At 50.6% G+C, this 14,982-nt stretch overlaps 4 protein-coding genes across 4 annotated transcripts; all 4 read left to right on the forward strand.

The window, feature by feature from the left end:
- Nucleotides 1-1,436: 1,436 nt before the first annotated feature.
- Nucleotides 1,437-4,898, forward strand: BKA67DRAFT_659367 (uncharacterized protein; the record flags this gene model as incomplete). The annotated part of the gene is made up of 1 exon (XM_046107429.1): nt 1,437-4,898. One exon carries the CDS (start codon nt 1,437-1,439, stop codon nt 4,896-4,898), a length of 3,462 nt encoding a protein of 1,153 aa, XP_045956958.1.
- A 1,545-nt stretch (nt 4,899-6,443) lies between these two features.
- BKA67DRAFT_298218 (uncharacterized protein) lies at nt 6,444-7,190 on the forward strand. Its single transcript, XM_046096055.1, has 2 exons — nt 6,444-6,602; nt 6,977-7,190. The coding sequence occupies exons 1-2, from the start codon at nt 6,584-6,586 to the stop codon at nt 7,144-7,146; spliced, it is 189 nt and encodes a 62-aa protein (XP_045956959.1). The 5' UTR covers nt 6,444-6,583; the 3' UTR covers nt 7,147-7,190.
- A 1,005-nt stretch (nt 7,191-8,195) lies between these two features.
- On the forward strand, nt 8,196-9,286 carry BKA67DRAFT_592948 (uncharacterized protein; the record flags this gene model as incomplete). The annotated part of the gene is made up of 2 exons (XM_046104885.1): nt 8,196-8,303; nt 8,360-9,286. The coding sequence occupies 2 exons, from the start codon at nt 8,196-8,198 to the stop codon at nt 9,284-9,286; spliced, it is 1,035 nt and encodes a 344-aa protein (XP_045956960.1).
- Nucleotides 9,287-12,075: 2,789 nt separating this feature from the next.
- BKA67DRAFT_536410 (Aft1 HRA domain-containing protein) lies at nt 12,076-13,912 on the forward strand (the record flags this gene model as incomplete). Its single annotated transcript, XM_046100147.1, has 3 exons — nt 12,076-12,118; nt 12,375-13,542; nt 13,597-13,912. 3 exons carry the CDS (start codon nt 12,076-12,078, stop codon nt 13,910-13,912), a joined length of 1,527 nt encoding a protein of 508 aa, XP_045956961.1.
- Nucleotides 13,913-14,982: the final 1,070 nt, after the last annotated feature.

The following is a 14,982-nucleotide window of genomic DNA, read 5'->3' on the forward strand; positions in this document are numbered from 1 at the left end:
TGTGAGTTCTGATTCGTCATCTTGGCCTGCAGACTGCAGGTCTGGCAAGATGGCAGCACGGTTTCGAGCACTTTCAGAAGCTGATTTGTCCTGGTGACATAGTCGCTCCTGCAAGAATAGTCACCATGCGCTCGTAAAGGCAAAGGCTCGTGGAGCACAATAGCTGCAGGCTTTGCATGGTATGGTACTAGCCGAGCACACCAAAGAAAGTAGCAGTTTAAGTTAGCTAGCTGGAAGTGCGCACGCAAGTTTCCCTCCGTGGGTCGTGAACCAAGCAGCTCTCGGTATTCCGGAGACCAGACAGTACTCCATACTTGTCGGCGATGAACAGCCCCCCGGGGTTGACAATCAACAGCAGTGAATTGGGTTTTTCTTTGTTTTGTTTGGGGACTGTCGCCAAGCAGACAGATGAAGCAATGCGAACCCAAGCTGCAGGTATCCCCCATAACCTTAGCCGTGTTTTGAACGATCCGCCGAGTATCAACGCATCGTTCCCTGTGTTCCGCGAACAGGCTGCTTGATGGTTCCCGCTCTCCCAGTTGACGTTTTGGTACATGGGCGCTTCTGTTTTTGTATTAGCCTCTATGACCCCAAGAAACATGTACCCGTCTGGGAGCAGGACCCCATGAACATGAATCGAATCCCCCCCAGCCACCAGCCCACTCTGTCCACCTGAACAGGGAATTGGACGTATTCTTTTGCGCCTGGGAAAACCAATCCGCACGACGTTGCTTTTTCGGATTCCTGATTTGATTTTGTGAGCGGCACACTTACATGTCAGCCGCTGCCAGAAAAGAACCTCCAAGACAGTTGTAGATACTTTCGGTACCGCCCGTCCTCCCAACTTGAAACAAAGTCGCACGACGAATAAGAAGAGCACGGCAGCAGAGTCAGCAGCATTGGGGGTCGCAGAAGCTGTGCCATCTCATTCCTCCCCCCAGCATCAGAGAGACGAACGAACCAAACCGCCTGCAGCCAAATATGCGTTTGGGATGATGTGCTGCGAATTCTGAGACTGGAATTTTTTGTCTGGCCTAAATACGCCGGATTGCCTGTCGCCCTTTCTTGTTCCAGAACTAGTAAACCTCTTGTCTTGGATTTCCTGGCCAGACTTTTGGACGCCCATCACCTGTTCGAGGATAGGAAACATCTGCGAGCTGGCTCGGAGTAGTGCACTTTTGTGACGCAACCTCGACCTTTGCTGCGGCCACATCGACCACACTGCGATCCTGTCCTCCTTGTGCACAACACATCCTTACTCAGCAGCTTTAGCAGCACTACGTATGGTGGATTGACCTTGACTTGGTTTGATTTGATTTGAGTTGATTTGCTTCCGGATCTATCACGATGCCCAAGACAACTCGGTGGAGCAGCGCTTTATGAGTGAACTAATCACGACTGGGACTGGGACGTGGTGTGAACCACGAAAGGATACGATGCTCTCTTCAACCGAGACCGTTTTGCCGCCAACGACTCAGGCTGGGCTCTATTTTGACCCTCCCACTTTTGACAGCTCATCCACGACGGTGGATTCTACTGGCCCGAGGTCTCTGCGCAGACATAAAAACCTTCCGCATCCTAGAAATAGCACGCCCTCTATTGCATCCAACTTGAACCAGAACCCACGCGCGTCTCATGGGTCAAGGTTAGCAATCGACACGAAAGCATCTTGCTCAGAGTCCAGGTCTAGGCCAAGCTCTCAACTGTCCAGTCCCCCTTCACAGGCTCGTCGCAGTGTAGGGCCTGATTTGCCGCCAACACCGCCAGCACATTCGCGCACTTCATCCAGTAGTCAATCCGCCCAGCCATCGAGTCCGACTTACGTCGAAACACCAGCGCAGTCGGCATCCAATCTCAGTCTTTCAGCTTCGGCGACGAGGTTACCGGGCACCCCACCAAACCAGAGGAGCCCTCCTACTCCCGACGTAACACCACCACAGCAGACACGGAGACCCAAGGCGATTCGGCCGCTTCTTTACGAGCGCATTGCTTCGAATGCCACCACGGCCGGATCTCGAACTGAATCATTCAAAACCGCCCGAGAAGACCCTTACTCGTCCGACGACGATCGGCGATCTACTTTGCGACCAAACACTACTTCTCGAAGGACATCCCAAAATACGGTACGGCAAGCTTCAAATAATTCAAGACAAAACAAGTCGAAAAGCCTTGGGCTAGGTTTAGGGCAGGGACCAGGTCTAGAATCGGACGACAACCTGACACCACGCACCAAGCAAGAATTTGGCACCTTTGATGGGGAATGGGGCTCTAGAGGCACATCCGGCGACGAGGTTGAGCAGGAATGGGACGACAATCTTATGAGGAATGTCACTGTGAGGAAGCGACAGGCCAAGCCGAAAATGGTTGGAGGAAATGCGTCGGCAGACAAAGTTGCCGAAGTCATCGAGGATGTACCAATCACCCCGACCAATGCGACAAAGGCCTTGCGATCCATGCCCCTGCATCAGGACCTGCGAATGCGTTCTTCGCCCAGAGGAACACCCGACCGGGGCAAGCGCTGGAGTTCGGCGCCTGCTGTGGACTCTCCTGTCCAAGGCGATACGAGAAGGTTTTCGGGCATGTCCACAAAATCTACCGTTTCTACAGTTGTAGAGGCAATCTTGGTCGATGCACCTCCTCGGAGACACAAGACGCTGCGACACGTCAAGAAACAATCAACTCTACGGGAATCCTTGCCTCAAATTTCCCCGAAAAGCTCTACAGCGAATTCACTTGGGTTCGATGAGACAATCAGGCGGCACAGACCACGAATGGGCATGGATGCCGGCCGCACTGACAGCTATGCTTCCTCTGCAACTGTTAACTCACTTGCAAGTCGCAAGGCAAGACGTGATGTGTGGAAAAGCGGTGGAATCCCTGTTGTGGTCATTCCTGATCGCATCGCCTCCATTAAATCTGCAGAGACTCATTCACTCAGGTCAACGAGCAGCCGAAGATCACAGAGGAGCAACAGCTTGAGCTCAGTGCCCGCCTCAAACTCGAATCAGGCCAAGGCAAAAGAGACACCGCCGATCGTTGAGCGGACATCCCGACGGGGACGTGCCATGTCCATGTCGGGATCTGACGGATCACTTCCCGGCGACCAACGAACCATGGATTATCCGCCGATTGTGCCACTTCGATCATCGTCCCTCTCAGCTCCAACTAGCAGGAATAATTCTAGAAGTAACTCTCGTTCCAACTCTCAGGCTGGATCGCGCACTGGTTCCCTGACGGCTGACAGCTTAAAACTCCACAACGCTTTGCAAGCGGCGCAGTCAGCGCAAGCGGCAAACGAGCAGCAAACGAGAAACCAACCTCCGCCAAAGGTGACTGTGGAACGTGAGCCAAGTCTGCCGGGCGTCGAATACATCCCCGCCGAGAGCGAACACTCGGATCAGAGACAGCTGCAACCCACCATTTGCGTGGAGTCGCACAGGGAGAAAGATGCACATGATCACAGGCCACTGGTTGATCACAACGGCGACCCCTTCTTCGGCAAACGACTGACAGCTCATACCACTCCGTTCTCCATAGCTTCCGTAGAAACAAATGGTACGCATTCTGCAGCCGAGGTTTCGGAAGCTATGGCGGTGAGCATCTATCCTCACCAGAACAGATCTGTGCTCATGGTCAACCACTTGTCTAGAGCGTTCGAAGCAAACCTGCCCGAGAAAGAGGTGCCTGCTAGCACAGATGAAACCGAGGAACAGTCTGTACCCGCTCCTGAGAAACCTAGTATTACTACTACTGGTCCAGACGGCGAACCTGTCACACCACCCCAACCTCAGTTTTCTATGGACGACGTGGATAGTCCGCTGAGGAATCCACGGGCACCACCTGAGCCTCCTGCAATCAAGTTCATTCCAGCTACGCCTTCTGGTCTCACGCCAGCAGCAGAGAAAATGAAGATGCTGGGCAATTATTTCGAGACAGACGACCCTCCCACTGTCGAGAAGCGCCCATCGATAGTCAAGCGAGCTTTCAGCCTGCGCAAAAACTCCGAGAACAGTTCTTCACGTCCCGGGCTGCTGATGCGAACGCTTTCGCTCGGGAGGAACGTCCGCAAGGATACGGCCGAGAATCCTGATATCGAGAATGGTCCAGACGCTATTCGGCACCAGTACCCGACGATCGAAGATCCGCCTGCAGATGAGGACAGACTTCATCCATTCTGGCGGCCGGCATCTGCTCAGTTCGACTTCGATTTTGAAGACGGCGAAGATTGGGTGCATGACATTCCCGATGATGTCGACCAGGTTTATCGCTATCCTGCGCCCGAAACTCCCCGACCACCGCCGCCGCGACGAACGCTGTCTGCCCGCATGAAGCAAACCTTTGCTATCCTGCCAATCACCAGCGAGGCACACTATATGTCAGCTGGTACTCGGGAACCTGAACGTCGCACAATCAAGCGCACGCCGAGTGGCAATCTACGTGTCACGCGCCAACACGACAGCGTCAGTACTCTGCGATGGCCTGGCCGGGATCGATCCTCATCGCCGCGTCGCCATCGCAAGAACCGCGAAAAGGAACCGGACAGGCCCTCCAGCGCTCCAAACAGTCGTCCTGGCCGCCGGGCCTGGGGCGTTGAGAAACGTGTGGACTCGCATGGCAACCGTTTCTTCCCAGGGTGGCAGGATAAGCTTGGACAGGTGAGCATCCAAGGCTTGCAGCGTCGGTTGAGCGAGAAGAGGAGAGAGAAGCGCAGCGAGGAGCTCAGGCAGAAGATCAGCGGCCCACGCGAAGTTAGAGACGGCGTGGGCGAGGTCACAAAGCGAAACAGCTACCACGGGCCCAGCTACCAGACCGGATCCACGGTACTTCGATCGAACAGTCACTCACTTGACGACGTGGAAGGCGTTGAGCGTGCGCCGAGGGTCCAAGTCCAGGTCTAGAAACCCGAGGACGGTAATGACGATCATTTGGCGACCACAGTCACGTTCATACCCATGTCAAGAACAGAGCCGTGTGTAAGAAGGGTCAGGTTTCGCGGCGGAGATGGCAAATAGGGTCGGCCGTTCTACCATCAGCGGCTCTGATACTTTGTCACGACAACGCTTAACAAGAACCCCCTCCCCCAACAAAAAGAAAAACTGGATCTTACGTAGCCAGGGTGAAAATCATACTTTTCACACTGCAACACATGATCGATACGAAACAAATTTTTCACGACGTACATGACGAAACGACGATACAGAAATCACACGACTAAATACACCAGGAAAAGGACAATCAATCAGGAATGACATCTTTGGAAGCACTTCCAGGAACATGGTTGTTTCGGGAAATGCAAAAACAACTCTGTAGAAAAAGGGAAATGATGGAATTGGAAGATATGAGAAGCGAAGGTGAATCTGTAGCATGGGAAGGGCACATTGGAAATTGTGGTTCAAATGATCTTTTCAAAGGGAAAAACAACCTCCCAACTGTAACACCCACACCACCACCACAACAACCCATCAACCAACCAACCCTTCAATAGAACGAACGAACGAACTTGACGATAGATACCATGCTTGATATGATTGAAATGAGAAATTTGGCGTTTTTCCCGCGCTTCACGTTGCTATAACTCTTCATGCGCGACTACTTCAACGGTTGTGTACTCGAAGGAACATATGAGGTGATAGTAACCACAGACCACGGTGATCGCTGAGTGGGAAGAGAAAAGCAAAGACAGGACGAAACAAGTTGCAGATTCATGTCAGTAATTATAGCAGGAACAGGAAGCGCCGAGCCCCGATATTTTGACGCACCTAGTAACAATTGTGTAGGGAGTACAGAAGCACGAACAATTGATACAACAGCAACCTAGCATTATCTCAGAATGAATTGGCGAGTAAGTTTGTGCTGTTGCAATATAATGACGAGTATTGTAACCCGACCCGTTATTCTTCAAAAGCTTCTGCGAGTTTCATGAAGTACAAAATAATCAAATGAACTCAGTATTTCGGGATTGAAAGGGCGTTGCTATTGGAAACGTGGATTCCATACTGAACTAACTCGTGCGTATTGCTTTCTTTATACGTAGATCGGGACATGGCTCACGATTGCAAAAAGCTGATAAGATGTGTAATCCCTATGATCATAAAGAGCTAAAGTCCTTCTTACAGACAATAATACTCTCTCATAGATCTACACTGGACAGTCTAACAGCAGGAGAATTAAGGAAGTTACGTTTGAGTTCTATACAGCTACGCCTGATAAACACCAACATCACAAGGAGAAACAGACTCATCCATGCACAAATTCACGCGAGGGCATTGGAGGCGAGCCCAACGAAAGAGAGAGAAACATGACACAGAAAAGAGTGGAAGGTGAGAATTATAAATAATAACAGAAAGGGGGAGGGGTTTAGAAGCCCAAATACTCAGATTCGCAAGTCAACCAGTTAGTTGTAAAGACCGGCACAACAGCTCGCGCGTCACCGATCTCGACGTATCACAAAACAGGATCGTCTCGTGGGTTGATGTCTCAAGGACGGCTGTAAAATTGAATTATCATTGTCCATCGAAGTTGAAACCAAACGCACTGGTTTTCAAATGCCCATGTTGCTGCCAAGTGCTCCCAGTCGTCCTACATGACCGGTACAGGTGGAGGTAGGCCGCACGCTCTTTGTCGTACTTTCATTCTGATCCAGTTTGGCCGAACACCTGTGCTGACACCAACCAAATTTCTTTTTTGCCACATCTACCGTACTGATATGCTGAGGTGCTTGCGTTGTCGCCTTACATTCAATCCGATCATGACTTCGATGAGACACACTCGGCATCAAGTGATGGTATATCATACCTAATGTCTGCAAGCACAAAACAATCTTGACAACTGGCGGGTTTGCAGATTCGTTTGCTTCGATGCCAAGCGGCGGGCAGTCTTCGGCCCTACAACCCGATCATCGTATCCGTATGATGATCGAAGTATAATTGAAAACATAATTGAGACCAACCTACAGATCGCTAAGCATTATTACCAGCAGAGATGATTACCGAGTGCTTTCTTCCAAGGATTATCGGCACGGCTATGCCATTGGCCCCAATCTCGGCCATGGTGCAAGTTGAGGTCGCCCTCGCGCCTCCGAACATCCTTCCTGCAGTTCAAAGCACCAGGGTGAGATCTACGGCATGGACACGGCGCCTAATATAGGCAATAAGTTGGGCGTTGGGAGTCGTCCCTCTTGAACGAGTGGTTTAGGGGAGGTTGATGCAGCAATGGAAATGTCTAGCGACAAGTCCTAATTCTCTAGCGAACCGCGCTTCGTTCCAACATTACACAAATTCTTGGGATTGGTCGGTATGGAAGGGAAATCCCGACTTGCTCTATTAAAGACCACGCATGATGAGAGAGTCCCAGGCTTGTGTGCAAGACTGCTCAACCAGCGGTTGGAAACGGCAGAAAAGGATGACAGTCCAAAATAAGCACGGTACAGCATTCTGCTTGCGGCACAAGCTCCTAAGCAACACACAAACCTCGAACCGGGTAGAATGAAGTAGTTTAGGGCCAGGCGTCTGTGAACAGCAGTACTGTTTGGGACAACAATTGCGTTGGCGTCGAGACTGGTCGAACTTTGCCATATAGGAGCAATATAATCCATAACTAAATGTGATCATGTTTTTCGGAAATTTCAGACGAGTTTAACTGTGGTCAAAACGCAGAATCGTGTGTCAGGTATCATGAAATGGTGACCAAATGAATAAACAAACCCCTCTCATCGCATATCATTCCCAACGTGTACCGACCACCCTACGGGCCATGATTTCGGTGTAGGCTGAAAACGACGTGATATCTCGTCACTTGTATATATTCGTGTAAAGGGCCAACTCGAGTTACCGTAAGCTGGATGTACTCAGGGGAACATGTGGGGTTACCCGCGGGCGCTATTGCGATAGCCATCGTGCCTCTGTCAGCCGAGGCTCGGTTTAGACCTCCGCATCAATCCGCAGATATATGACTTCAACAAGCCACGGGTTGCAATATCTTTGAACGTTTTCCAACAACAAAAATTGGGGTTGTTGTATTTCCTCAGAGTTTTGAGGGACTTTCACTTAGGCCGTGATCATTTTTGAATACACTAGAAGGTTGTCGCTCGAGAAATACCGTATTTCACGTGCTTGATACCTGCTGGTCGTCACGCTGTTGACTCTACCTGATACAACTTTCTACAAATTTCACGAAGCCAAAAGAGAGCTCTCGTCATGGCATCTTCAAATCTACCGATCATTCTTTTCCACTATCCCTTTTCACCTTATGCGCGACGTATTGTGTGGTATCTTACCTTGCGCTCGATCCCATACACAGAATGTGTAAGTCTGATTCTCAACCGCCCTTCCTGCAGCCAGCCCGCTCACCTCGAATTTAGATCCAACCATTCATCCTCCCACGTCCCGATCTTGCGGCACTGGGCATTGCCTATAGACGTATTCCGCTTCTCAGCATTGGCCGAGACGTCTACGCAGACACTCGTCTGATCTTGTCCAAGCTGGAAGAGCTGTATCCGCCATCTCCCGCCCACCCAGCCATCGCGGCCTCGACGGCCGACGGTCGTGCCATTGAGCGCCTGATCTCGCGTGCCTGGATCGACGGCGGTGTTTTCGCGGCCGCAGCTAGCTCTATGCCGCCTACTCTCCCCGTGATGAGGGACCCCAAGTTCCTGTCGGACCGCGCCGATCTCGTGGGATTGCCAAAGGGCGCCCCATCGCCCTTTGCCGCGGCGGCGCTTGAGGCGCGGCGGCCCGAGGCGTTAGCACAGCTTCACGACACGGTGGAGCTGCTCGAGGCGACACTACTTGCCGACGGCAGAGACTGGATCTTGAAGACTGAGGGCCCGGGTCTGGCCGATATCGAAGCTGTCTGGCCGTTTCATTGGCTTTCTGGCATGCCGGGAGCCCTGCCTGAAGACGTCGTGGGACCCAGCAAGTTTCCCAGAGTGTTCGCGTGGATCAAGAGATTCGAAAAGGCCACGAACGCCAGACTCAAGGAGGTTGGTAAACCCAAGAAGGTTAAGGGTGACGATGCGGCAAAGATTATCACGGGCTCTGGCTTTGTTGAGCAGGAAGGAGGTGTAGATGGAAATGAATTGGTCGCCAAGGCCCAGGGCTTCAAGACAGGCGATAGTGTCAAAGTTTGGCCAATAGATTCTGGCTCTACGCATAAGGATACGGGAAAGTTGGTAACATTCACGAGTACAGAGGTTGTCATCGAGACACAAGGCAAGGCTGGGAGTGTGAGGTTACACGCACCCAGACATGGGTTCAGAATAACAAAGGCCGAAAAAGGCAAGTTGTGAGAAATAACGACAAGAGACTTCGTCAATTCGAAAAGTACTACTGAGGTGAGAACTGTTTTGTTCCGATGACCTTGATGAGACCTTTTGAATCTGTTACAAGAAAGTTTAGCTGTATTAAAAAGATTCTGATAGCAGTGGACCTAGCAGGCTCACTCGCAATGCTCACAATTGATCAGACGTGAGTAACAGGCCGCTTCGACTTACAGGGTACAATTAATACCTTAGTCATGTAATGAATATACGCGATGGGGTTCTGCTTGCCGTCCAATCCCATGAACAGCCAAGAAGTCCGTATTCCGTTGAGCCTCGTCCACGAGAATCAGGTTCTGTGACAAGTGTGGGGGAAGCTGGATGTCTTACTGATTGAATCAAGCGTACATGGACGGCTCCTGAAATGGTGGGCCAATTTTGCGGAGTACCTGCTGGTTTAGTCTAGGTCGGGTGTTATTGCCGACGTCTCTGATGACGACAGAATCTTTCCTTAGTGTCTCCCCAGGATTTATTTTGTAACCCAGCACACTATTACAAAAGTATAGAGGAAAGATGAGCCCGGGGTTTCCTAGCTGAACTTGACTAGAGCCGCGCTATGATAGAGACTGGAGGCCATTGTGAATTTAAATCACAGTTTTTTTCGTGCCCAAAAGTAGGTCAGAGACGATGTTTTGCAACCGCAGTGTTTCCTATGGATTTGCAAGCATGGTTGACGATTTATCGTTCGCACCTGGCTTGGCTGGGGAGGGCCGAAAAAAACACAAGTGTGCCACTAAAACGAATCCACCAAAGAATGAAAGCAATTTTAGCGGGTATGAAATGCAACCCATGCGTCATAGCAATGAAGAGTGTGCCGACTTCACGTCGTGTCGCAGTTTTTACCCCTAGCTTGCGGATAGTTATCGTTCCAGGGATAACAGCCAAGTACTAAATAGAAGGTAAGTTGAGGCCATTGCAGCGAAGATCTCTGATCCTTCCTTCGGGGCGCTTTGGGTTCAACGGATCTAAAATGGAGCATTGTGCAGGCGTTCGAATCCAATGTGCCGTTTCCGAGGCCTCGAACAAGCACTCTAACCTACAGTCTTGAGACTTGGCGCGTACTGTGAGTGAACTTCTTTCGGTCAAAGACAAAGAATGACGTAAGTCTGTCGATATTATACCCGGCCTCATTGACATGGAAATTTCTGGTCCAAGATGAAGCCATAACGTGATTGGCCCAACTATGGCCCGAAGCCAATTCTAGAACTTTGAAAGTAAAATGGCGGCTAAGAGCGTACCAAGTAGACGAGTCCGAAATCGAATCGATCGCAGATTCGAATGTATCTCGAGCAGAAGCACATTGTTCTATGTGGTGAATCAATCACTAGGCAGAGACTTTTGAAGCCGGGGGCTTAGTTAGTGGTTGCATTCGTGCGGACCATTTCTTTCCACGTTGGAACATATCACCATAAAAGCGGTAAGATAAGAAAAGATCGAAGAAAAAGCAATGAGGGAAGCCGGCTGTGGAGTCGAGACGCACATGTAGCTCCAATGGCAATGGAATATTTCATTCGAACGGAGACACAGAACAATGGACACGAGTTTTTGGCCACCTTCACGCTTTTTGATGCTGCTGCGACTCGATAGGATTGCCGCATTCTAGCTAGGGGCGCCTTCGGGCTAATTGCTCTAGACTGTATCTGGTAAAGTAAACTCCACTGGATCTTGGCATTCAAATTGCTGCGCGGTGGTTGCTCTTTGAAGACGCGACCATTGTGCATTTCTAAGCAGCCCGTCACGTCCGCAGATTCGCCTTTCTATGAGGACAGCAGGATTTCTAGAGCCTCCCAAATTTCGGGTGGCTCGATCCTTGAGAAGTGGTGCCTACCTGGAGGATTGGGGACTGTACGGATTAGAAAGCGCGATCTTTGAAGGTCAGGTCTCGGGCCGTCTAGTTTGACACGTCGGAGATAAAAACTATAGCTTGGTAATTTTGTCTGTAGTCTTAGACTATTTTGGATATGAGATGCTTGAAAAAAAAAAAAAAAAAAAAAAAAAAGTCTGTCTAGACGCTCGAGAAGGCATTTTGATTGCTTGTGCTGTTTAGTATGGATGTTGTCAGTCTATAGTCGAGTAACCTATACAGTTGATGACTGCTGTTTCCAGTAGATTCACGGCGTCGTGACAGGATAAAAAATGAAAAGACTCGATTCAAAGTCTAGCGATGGGATGAGGGGATCAGTAACGCTGGCTTTGTTCGGGGCACTTTCTGAACTCCCTTGAACGAACGTGATGAGCTGGTGGGAAAGGTTCGCACTGTGTAGGTACTTGATCACGTATTGATCCTCGCCAGACCAGCGATTGGTTCCTTGACCCCTGGACATAACCCACGCTTGCTGTCTTGGACCACCTCCGGCTCCAAGCAACTTTCGGGGGCTTTTACGTCTGCTGTGCCTGTCTTTCTACCAAATTTCCACCCCTTATGTCACTTCTTCCCTCATGACCTCATCGTCCAGCACCTCACCTTCACAACGTTCACCTACACACAAACATTGGCGCAACCGAGTTACCAATCCATGGGATATCACTGAGACCCGACTGATATCATACTCAGAGTCTACGGTCGTACTGTGCCCTACCCTGCCGCCTCGCTGACTCTTGGTAAGAGTAGAGGTGGTTTGCCTTTGTGCACTGCAGACTGCCTCCCAACGACTCAAAGGCCGGCCTGTCTAGTTACATCATTTCCTCCCCCCCGACTGACACGCCCAATCCAATACTCAAAACACAAGTCAACACCCACAAATTCAAACGTCGTCATCATGGCAGTTACCGAGTCCAAGCCAGTAGACAACCCGTCACCAGGTGAGTTTCTTTGTTCCCCGAATAACCCAGTTAAGCTTCACCGTATCACACTTTCTTTGTCGCATATCATCGTCATCGCCAATACACTATCAACTCCACGTTGTCGCAGATCAACGCGTGTGCCACTTTGAACCATCTGCTGCCACTGCTGCTGCATCATCTCATCGTCGTTCCTGCATTGCACCGCATCACATAGGCATCCTGCATTGAATATAGTAAATCATCGTCACTAACGTCGTCATTTCCTACCCCGTAGCCACCAACGGCGACAAGAAGGCCGCAGCTGAGACAAAGACCGAAAATCCAAGTAATGCTGAGCCTGGTCAGCCATTAGCACCACCACCGAAACCAGGCGAGAACGGCGGCGATTACTTTTCGAGCAAACTGAGTCTCGAACCTAACCCGTTCGAAGAATCGTTTGGCAGCGGGGGGACTGTTGAAACCCCAGGCGGGACTAAGTTGCCCAGCGTGGCTGCCTTAACATCACCCTCATCTCTGCTACCAGGGAACGGTGTTAGCACGCCGTTCAACTGGGGTGGAGGGTCTCTTAGGACGGGACCTCTCAGCCCAGCCATGCTCTCTGGTCCCGCGAATGATTATTTTGGCGACACATCACACTCGTTGCGAAGTGGTTTTACACCAAACGAGAGCTCTCTGCGTACTGGCTTGACTCCTGGCGGCAGTGGCTCCATGTTCCCTGCCGCAAGTCCCAACTCCACAGCACTATTCAACCAACTCGCTAGCGGTACTGCGACGCCAGGGACACTCGAGTTCCAACGGACCGCTCTGAACGCCGCTGCCAAAGCGACGCGCAACAACGGCAGTGTAAGCCAGCAGGCCATCACATCTCAACCACAAGAGACTGCCGCGAACGGCGTAGCCATCAAGTCTGAAGCCAAGCCTGTGCCTGGCGCCTTCGACCCTCACGATAACGACGCTGCGAACGGATTGTTTATGCTGGCACAAGGAGCACAGCAAAGAAACGGCGCGCCAACGTCAAACCAACAATACCCCGTCGGTGGAAATCAATCTGTACACGCTCACCCGCCGCCATCTAACCACGCCAACACATCACCTCAGATGAACGGCAACGGTTCTATTGGCGCCTCATCTGTACGCGGTGTAAGTGAGGCGGCCAGTGGTGTATCCGAGGACATGGAGCACACACGACCAGCTCGAGGCAAGAAACGAGGGTCCACTGCTGGCGCTACAAATGGTAGGCGAAAGGCAGAGGAGGCACCCGTAAAGCAGCCAGCAGCCAAGAAGGCCAAGACATCTGCCATTCCACCGCCTCCGACATCTATAAACGGTGATGAGGGACATACCTCTGATGAAGACGGCGAAGATGGTGAGGATGAGGACGGAAAGCCCAAGTCCAAGATGACCGATGAAGAGAAGCGCAAGAATTTCCTGGAACGGAACCGGTATGTGTATCTCCTGATAGTGGGTCGTTGCTCATCATACTAACTGCTTGCTAGTGTCGCTGCATTGAAGTGCCGTCAACGCAAGAAGCAATGGCTCGCTAATCTCCAAAATAAGGTTGAGATTTTCAGCAGTGAGAACGACGCTTTGACCGCACAGATCTCACAGTTGAGAGAAGAGGTTGTCAACCTGAAGACGCTGCTGCTCGCGCACAAAGACTGTCCCGTAACGCAACAGCAAGGCCTGCATGGTGCGTTCATGCAACAAGCCATGGATACTTACAACCCACAAATGAACCCGTACGGAATGGGTGCGCCGCCCATGGGTGGCAACCAACCCGTCATGGCCGGACAGCCTCGACGCTATTCGTAGGGGAAGCATGTCGACGTGCCCAACCAGGATTTCAAGTCAGAAGACTGATGAAATGATTTCATGACTTTCTACAGATGCATGGATTATGGATGGAAAAGAATATCTTTGTTCGTTGACATATTACTCACTCCTCGACACCATCAGATGGCCGAACAGCGCCACAGAAACATTTATAATTTGGACGACGTCAGCATCTCCATATGGAACACTTTTCGGCGGCAAGGCAGTTCCCCCCTTGGCCTGTAACAACATTCTTCCGCGTCACGGGAACGATCAGGGGGCGTTTGGAATTGATTGAGGACCTGAGGCTTGGCTCAGGGGAGAAACATTGAAGCATTTAGCAAGTGCTGAGCAAGTTGATGAGGGGTTTGCTTTTACATGTCGTAGCTTGGCACAAACATTAAAAGGTGTTCGGGGGAACACTGGGGCTGCTTTATAGGCGTTGGCGGAGTCTGTGTTGGGGATGATGGGCTCTCACCATCTTTGTTCGTGTTTGCGATTGTTTTCCAATTTTGAGTTCCCAGATGATGCCAGCTCAAGAAACAGCGAGCTGCTGACGCGTATGGATGTAGTAGTAAATACACGCCTTCTACCGTTCTAAATATTATTGCCGTGGCGTTATGAATGATCACACCGGAGGGCACACGTAGGCCATGTTATATTGCGTTGTGTTTTGTTATTTTGTAAGTGCTAATGTGACATGGCGAGGAACAACACAAGCATGAGAGCATGTGATCGTCGACAGATGCCTAACCTAGGTATATTTCTTGACATGGCAAATGATGAGTTGACTATGTTGTATTAGAGAGGCAGGACAAGAGGAGGAATTATTGACAAGGCAGTGTCCAGTGTTCAGTCTACCTTGGCTCATTTGAAATGCTGCTGGGGCGTGCTTCGTGAGCAACGTGCTTAGGGTAATCAATGATAGGCAGACATTCATGAAATTGCACAAGGGCAATGTGCTTGGCTCTCTGATATTTTCTCTCTTTGTTTCTTTCTTTTTTCCCCGGGGTTTCTTCTGTTTATTTTCTTCTTATCCTTCTGCTTCTTCTTTCGATGAAGCTTTTGTG

The sequence above is a fragment of the Truncatella angustata genome (assembly GCF_020726525.1).
Source record: "Truncatella angustata strain MPI-SDFR-AT-0073 chromosome Unknown BKA67scaffold_5, whole genome shotgun sequence".
Taxonomy (NCBI): Eukaryota; Fungi; Ascomycota; class Sordariomycetes; order Amphisphaeriales; family Sporocadaceae; genus Truncatella; species Truncatella angustata.